The sequence below is a fragment of the Poecile atricapillus genome, chromosome 5, assembly GCF_030490865.1.
Source record: "Poecile atricapillus isolate bPoeAtr1 chromosome 5, bPoeAtr1.hap1, whole genome shotgun sequence".
Taxonomy (NCBI): Eukaryota; Metazoa; Chordata; class Aves; order Passeriformes; family Paridae; genus Poecile; species Poecile atricapillus.
The window spans coordinates 26,186,090-26,194,202 of NC_081253.1; the positions used below are offsets into that span (position 1 = coordinate 26,186,090).

General features: G+C 55.9%; 1 protein-coding gene across 1 annotated transcript; it reads right to left on the bottom strand.

Annotated features, from left to right (window-relative positions):
* Positions 1-6,030: 6,030 nt before the first annotated feature.
* FZD5 (frizzled class receptor 5) lies at positions 6,031-7,907 on the bottom strand. The gene has a single exon (XM_058840570.1). It carries the CDS (start codon positions 7,759-7,761, stop codon positions 6,031-6,033), a length of 1,731 nt encoding a protein of 576 aa, XP_058696553.1. The 5' UTR covers positions 7,762-7,907.
* Positions 7,908-8,113: the final 206 nt, after the last annotated feature.

Genomic DNA, 8,113 nt, shown 5'->3' on the forward strand with positions numbered 1-8,113 from the left:
GTTAAAGGTGAAAGGTGTGTTCTGTACAGCTGTTGGATTCCACTGCCCCTCAAAAAAGGAAAAAAAAAAAAGAAAGAGAAACCCCAGTGGTGTGTGTTAAGGTCTCTCCATTCCCCACACCAGCCTATCACCCTCATTTGTTCCCCATGGGCTTGGCAATGTCTGGCAGCCCTGCATGGCTGCCCAGCTCTTCCCACATGGTCTTTGGATTTAGAACCTGACTTGGGCTGCTCAAGTAAACCACTCACTGACAGTTTCTTTGCACTTCAAAGGTCTTTAAGTAGGGCCAGTCTCTCTGGAAGCGATTTGATGGTTTTTAAGTACTCCCTTGAGGAGCACGAAATTGGAAGCTACAAGTGACCAGCTCCTGGATTGACTTGTGACCTAATTGCTAACGAGCTTTGCTTCCCTCAGCACTGCCAGGTGCCTTCAGCTCTGTGGGGTCGGTCTGGTGCACTCTGCTGTGGGGCTGCTCCAAAAACAGCCACTCACTGTGAGCGGCTCAGCAGAGACTGGGGGCACTGGTTTCCCTTTTTTGCCAGATGAGATGGAGACTCTTCCTGCTGATCTAGATGGCAGATGAATGACATCTCAAGCTGATGGCTGCTTCTGCAATACATCCTGCAGGAGACAGCTGCTGTGAACCTGATTTTGCTTTGAGTATTACCTGGCTTTAGTTTTACTGTAGCCCAGAGCACATTATCAGTGGGATTTTGATCTGTTCAGCAGATACTAAGCAGGCCTGACCTCGATCTCAGCTTAAGAGGGAAAAAATAGCAATTCCATTTACCCTTCTGGTACCCCTAAAAGAATTAGATTCTGGAAAACACAGCCACTGTATTTCTTAGCTAAACAATAAAACAATAAAAATACAGCTCCCTTTTGAAGTGCTGGACAGTAATAGTGTTTCTGAAGGAATTGCATTTAGGTGGTTCTGCTGGACAATGAACTGTGATGGGGAAATACCCTCCAATTTGCACTACTCTATATGCTGGCAACACTTTTCTCAAAGAGGCAAAAGAAAAATTACAATCATGGTCAGAATACTGGAATTATAGAGACTGTTACCTATCTCTGCTCCCAGGGAAAAACAACTGGCCATAGGATCAATGTACCTTGTTTTTCTTAATCCAACAGCTGAATAATATTTAATCTATGTTGAGGTGACCTGCTTTCAGATCCAGGGCAGCACTCCCCATCTGGCAGTAAATGCTGTTTGCAGAGACAATAGCTGCGTTACGGCCCAGCAAGAGTGATGTGAGCACCAGCCAGACGAGCAGGAGCAGCGTGTGTTAGCAGTCAACAGGGGCAGGAAGCCATGGAAGAGTTTGTGGTCTCCAAGATGCCCTTAGGTTCCAGCAGCCCCTTCCCTTTGTGTACAGGGACTGTGTATTTTGTTTCCAAGGGAATTTTATGAGAACTACTTCAGTTTGGGTTTGGCAGTTAAGAGGACAGGCACTTGAGGGATGGAATAAATGTCAAGACCACTGCTCCTGGATAAGAGTATAGGTGTCAAGCATACCCTGAGCAAGCAGAATTGGACAGAAGAGCCATTGAGGCAAGAGCTTGCGCAGGAGGTTGGCAGGAGTGCTCAGGGCAGGGTGAGCTGCTCCATTCAGAGTTCAGCATTGGGCAGGCTGCAGCCCACATCCTGTCCTGGGATTTCCCACAGCACTGTAGTGCAGGACAATGACACAGAACTGGCATTCCATATTGTTAACCTGGGAAAATTATCCTTGCACTAAATAAGCTGTTTGGCAACATAGAATGAATTACAGGGTGCTACCAGAGTAACTGTAGTGCCTTTAGTAACACCCACCCCTCAATGGACTGGCAAAAGAGCACTTAAATGGCAGAGCATGGGCCTGCTTGTTGTAGGATGAGGAGAGTCTCAGGCTGCCTTCACAGACAAGGCATTTTCTAGGTGAAATAACCAGTTTGGCTTCAGATCTATGATATTAAAACCTATTTGAAGAGCCACATTCCCCCATGGCATCAGGCACTGTCATTCTCCATGCCACCCAGCCTGAACTTGTGCTGCATTTGCACTGTTCAGCCCCAGGGAAGCCGGTGAGTGCCTTGAGGGTGGCTTAAGTTGGCCAAGTGGAACCTGGAGAGCACAGGAGCACAAGCATTGGGCCAGCTGTGCTGGAGCACGTGTGCTCACGGGAACTGAGTCCTGCAGGTGACTCATGCTGCCTGCAGGAAGGGCCCTTCCCTTGCTCGGAAACAGTGGCTTGAGGTAGGCGGTGGATGGCAGTGCTGCCAAACTCCTGTTTATGAGGAGCTGAGGACACAACAGCTTCCTGGCAGGCAAGAATGACAACAAGGCTGCCAGCAAGGTGCTGGAGTTACTTCTGGGAGCAGGCAGTGAGTGGCCACAGCTCCTTGAGAAGAACCTGATGCTGAAATGGTTCACATCCCCTCCACACCCCAAAACTGGGTAACTGGGGAGATAGGATCAGCCCCAATGGTGTGTTTTGCCTGTACTTGAGCATGGGGGGGAAGATCCCTACAGAATCAGGTGAGTCAGGCTGTGGGACTGTCAGGTTTATCACTGGGCGCTGGAATGCTGCTTCCAGGTAAGAGATCCTATCTGGTGGGACCTGGTGTGTGCCTACACACCTAACTAGATAGCAGAGTCCTGCACCATTAGTCACCGCGGAGCCAGCCTTAACCCCTTGCTGTCCCTCCCCAAGTGCTCCTCGCAACGAGAGAGGTCGCACAGCAGATGGCAACACGACCACCCAAATGGGCCCTTGGCTAAGAGTTGTCATCTGCTTGGCCTTAGGAGTATCAAAAGGGCACCTCTGCAGGGCCTGATCTCGGCCCGGGGTGAGGGACACGTACTGCACAAACTGCAGAACGCCAATAAAAGTTGATAGTTAACCCTCTTTTAGCAGCGAGGAGTGACCTTGGCCTGTAGGGAACGCGCTGTCAGCGCGGTCACGGGCACAGCCAGCACGGCCGCCCCCGAGCACAGAACTCAGGGCAGAGCCTGGCTGCACCACCCAGCCCGGGCACGCCAGCGCTGAGGGCACGGATGTGTGGCATCCTCTGTGCCAAGGGCAGCGCTGCGTGGGGTTTGTGCACACAGAACATGCTATTCCTGTGCCACACAAGTGCAGTTGCCTCACCAGTTCCCCACGATCCCCAGGGATAAGGGCCCTTCGTGGTCCTCCCCCTCCCCCTGACAGGTAAGCTTCTAAGGTAATAAATACTCTAATAGAAGCAGAAGTAAAGAAAACAATACACATTAATTTTTTTTATACTCATAAATAACTAATGTTGATACTTCTCTTTGAATAAAATTTCTTCAGCTTTTCACACAATATAGTACAGTTATTTAAGCAACATTGAACAGCATTGATAATGGAAGAGGCAAAACCCAACATGTAAATTGGCTACAGCAGACAGGGCACATGGCAACAGCTCCTTCCCCCCTCCTGCCACTTGTTGCTGAGAAGCCAGGCTCAAACACGAGTTGATTGTATTACCCTACCGTTAGATTAAAGATGAAAACGCTCTTGCATTTTTCAATAGACAACGATTTGTAGCTAATCTTGGATTTCTTTACAGTCAGCTGTACTTTGGAAAAAACAAAAACAGCAAAATACCACCTTTGACATGGTTCTTTTGTTCATTGTATTGCATGATGTGTGTTTAGCTGTATCTACAAAAGGCACTAGAGAGAGAGAGAGAGAGAGAGAGAGAGGAGTCCAGCAAGGTGTGGACTGGAGGAGGTTGGAATAATTTAATGCCCTGGATTACAGCACGAGACTACCAACAGTGTCTCTGCGCCTGACCTGCCTCACTGCTGAGAACACACCTGTCCCTAACCTGTATCAAAGGTCACTACGGCTTCTGTATGTACAAATTAGGCTATAATACAATTATTTACAGTTTGTAACACAATATGGTGCAATTCTATCCACAGTAAAGTACTCCAACATGCTGGAGGGGGTGAGCCCTACTGCAAGAGTGCAGATGGGTGCAGCTGAACAGTCCCTGGTGAGCCCTCCATCCTTGCACCTCTGTCTCCTGTATCCAGGACACCCCAGAGACACTCACACACTACCTTTATCCAGAGATGTGCCACTTGAGTGTTCCCTCACTTCCCAGGTTTTGGTTTTAAAATGAGGTGGAAACTTTTTTGACTGAAGTGGTCCAAGGATGTTAAGAACAACCTCAGATCCTTGCAGTCCTGCAGGAGCAAAGCCAGCAGTTGTTCTCCAGTGCTTGAGTAGCTGGGTCACAGTGCCACACTTGAAGGAGGGCAAAAAGCACTCCAGTAATGGCTGGGTAGTTGCATATATCACCACTGCTTAGGGCAGGGAGAAAAAAAAATTAAAACACAGGTGCTTTCACAAGTGGCCTGAAATCAGAGGCAGCCAGCCTCATCCCATGCCACAGCTGGAGCCCCTTGCCCTGGCTACATTTAGTGACTCTGACAACAGGGTCCCCCCACCATTATTCTACTTACTGAAACCCAGCTGTCACCACTGCTTAATGGTAGGCAATGGTTCTGTCGGTGCTCAGCTGCTGTCTGATCCCAGGAAGTGAAAAGGCTTGGGAAGTTGGAGGAAAAGAGTACACGTGCTCTGCTAAGTTTCCCTAAATTAACTGCTCCTTCTCGAACCTGGTACTCTCTCTAGCAGAGGCACAGCTTTGAAAAAAGCAGCAACAAGTATTGAAGCCGACTGTCTGGAAATCCCAGCTGCTTCTCCGGAGAGACAGCCTGCTGCCTGGCTGGGACACCCCCATCCCTGCAGTCCCGGCTTGCTGCAGGGGTGCAACCAACCTTCTAGGGCTGGTTGTGCCACACTCAGCTGCTGTGCCACATTCAGCTGCTGTGCCACACACCACAGCTGGTGGGCAGGACACAGGGCCTGCTTCCTTCACCCCACGTAACCCACATGGGACAAGGGAGACGGAGGAACTCGCCCTGCTGCAGTGGCGAGAGGCACGAGCAGCACCGACCCTTCCCAGGGCCCAGGGCAGCTCAGGAGAGCCCTGCTCTCCGTGCCAGAGCCAGCGGTGCCAGGGCTCCTTGCAAACCCCAGCTCCACCACCTGCACAGCCCCTTGTGCAGCCCCTCGGCTCCCTGGGCTCAGTGACTCCATGGGCAGTGGAGCTGGCTGCCCATTACAGAGCAGGGAGTCAGTGCCACCCAGCCGAGCCCACCGGAGCCAGCTCCTGCCCGGTCCTGAGCCCCACACTGAAGGGAGCTGGATGTGCTTGCCCAGGACAAAAGGACCATAGCAGATCACCTGGTCCCTGCCTGCGCTGCAGACAGCTGGGACCCCGTACCTGGGGCAGATCCTCTCCATGGCCCCTTCCCCCTGCACTGTCACCACCCCTGAAGCCCCCAGCCCATGCAGCTCCTCCCCTCCTGCTCAGTGTGCTGCTGCCTGAGCAAGGCCAGCGGCTGCCTCACACCAGAGCCCCCAGCCTTCTCCTCAATATGCAGCTGTGCCTGGGGGCTCTGGGGGCACTGAGAGCAGTCTCCTGCTCTGCCCAGGGCACCCAGGGAGGCAGCAACCCCTGCCAGCTCTCCCTGACTCACTCTCTGGGCTTTAGTGAGGGGCTCAATGGCAGTGCCAGCCCCCACCTGGGGTTGGGGGCCACCATCTGCCCTGCCTGCTACAGATCTGCCTTTCACCCCAGCACCAGCAAGACCCGCCCAGAGGCTTGGTGTGGGACACAAATCAGTGCTTGAGGGCTACTGCCACCTGATTGGCACACAGGCAGCAGCATCCCAGGACCCCAAACAGGATGTGGGACCCCAAATGGGGCATACATGGCAGTGCCAGGCTCCAGGCCTCCCTGTCCTTCTGCCCCCACTTAGCTGGCAGCACCTCCCACTGCCCTGCCTGGGGCTGCAGCTGCTCCGTGCTCGTGGTCCCAGGCAGCACCGCCACGGTGGGGCTGAAGATGCTGGGGTGGCCCAGCTGTCTCCCCCTCTTCTGTGGCCCAGGGTCTTCACAACCCTCTCCTCCCTGTGGCTGAGGTCACCGAGGCTGCCTCCGGTCACACGTGGGACAGTGGGACCTGTTTGTGGTAGGAGGCCATACTGGGCAGTACCGTCCTGCCCACCAGTGCCGGGCTGGCCTCACCGTACACAGAGGCGCCCGCAGGCTTCCTGGCCCGGCAGCAGCGGGTGGTGAAGCGCCTCCAGGACTCGAGTGTCTTTCCAGACCAGATCCAAACGCCAGAGGTGATCCCCACCACAAGGCACATGAAGTACTTGAGCATGAAGACAGCGTAGTCAGGCTTGGGGCGGTGAGGGTCCCCTGGGCAGGAGCAGTTCTGTGCCTGCTCCCAGGCCTCCCGATTGTGCTGCTCGTAGATGTAGCAGGCAATGACAATGGTGGCAGGCACAGTGTAAAGCACGGTGAAGATGCCGATGCGGATCATCAGCTTCTCCAGCTTGTCAGTTTTGGTGCCGCCCTGCTTGATCACGCTGCGGATGCGAAAGAGCGAGATGAAGCCAGCCAGCAGGAAGAGGCTGCCGGTGAAGAGATAAACCACTAGTGGTGCCAGCACAAAGCCCCGCAGATTCTCCAGGCTCTGGTTGCCCACATAGCAAACCCCAGCCACCGGGTCACCATCCACAGAGCTCAGTGCCAGTACAGCAATGGATTTGGCACTGGGGATGAGCCAGGCAGCCAGGTGGAAGTACTGCGAGTAGCTAGCAATGGCCTCATTGCCCCACTTCATGCCAGCTGCCAGGAACCAGGTGAGGGACAGGATGACCCACCAGATGGAGCTGGCCATGCCAAAGAAGTAGAGGAGAAGGAAAACCACGGTGCAGAGAGCAGGGCCTGTGGTCTCATAATGGATGTGGTGGTGCTCCGGGTTGCAAGCCACGTTGGCGTGCCCTGCCACCAGCCGCACAATGTAGCCCACGGAGACGAAGAGGTAGCAGGCAGAGAGGAAGATGATGGGGCGCTCAGGGTACTTGAAGCGCTCCATGTCAATGAGGAAGGTGGCCACGGTGGTTGAGGTGGAGAGGAAGCAGAGGATGGACCAGAGGCCAATCCAGAAGGTAGCGAAGGTCTTCTCATCCTGGGTAAAGTAGGGCTGGTAGCAGGGGATGGCACAGTTGAGTACCTTCCCAGTCCTGATGCGGTTGTACAGCGGATGGGACTCCTTGGAGATGGGGATCAGGGGCGCTTTGCACTTGCAAGTCTGACCACAGTCCAGCCCTGAGAGGCGCTGCCCATCGAGTGGCGTCAGGTTTTTGGCCATGTCCTTGGCAGGGCGCGTGGGCTTCCCAAAGAAAGGCGGCAGGGTGGTGGCTTCCGTGTGGTTGTATCCCATGCAAAGCACTTCGGTGTCCCCCAGCACCGGCAGGCTGTCGCAGCTCATCCTCTCGGGCCAGGCAAAGCCGTACTGCTGCATGATGGGCGAGCAGCCGGCCTTGGCCCGCTCGCAGACGGAGCGGCAGGGGGGCAGCGGCTTCGTGTAGTCGGACAGGCAGATGGGGGTGTACATGCTGCAGAGGAAGAAGCGCAGGTCCGGGGAGCACTGGATCTCCACCAGCGGCCAGAACTGGTGCACCTCCAGCCCGGCCTCGTCCTGCGTGTCGTGGTTGAACTGGTTGGGCATGTAGGTGAGGTTGTAGCCGATGCCCTTGCACATCGGCACCGTGATCTCCTGGCACACCAGCGCCTTGGAGGCGGCGCGCCCCGCCGCCGGCAGCCCCAGCAGCAGCGGCAGCCCCAGCAGCAGCGGCACCGGCAGCCCCCGGCCGCCCATCGCCGCCGCGCGTCCTACCGCCGCCGCATGTCCCGGGCACCTGCCGCCTCCGCGCCGGGAGCGGGGCCCGGCCGGGAGCGAGAGCTGGATCCGGACCGCCGCCGCCGCCGCCGCCACCTGCGCTCTGGGCCGGGCGGGCGCCCCCGCTCCGCGCCGCGCCCGCGCCCCGCCCTGAGCCCGCCCCGGGGCCGCCCGCGGCACCGCCCCCGCCGCTGGCCCCGCCCCGCCGGGGCTCCCCGCGGCCGCCCCCACGCCGGGAGCCGAGTCCCGCGGCAGCGGAACGCCGCGCTGCCCCGGCCCCGCTGCTGCAGGCGGCCCGCAGCGTCCCCGTCCGCCGGCGCTCGGAGTCCCG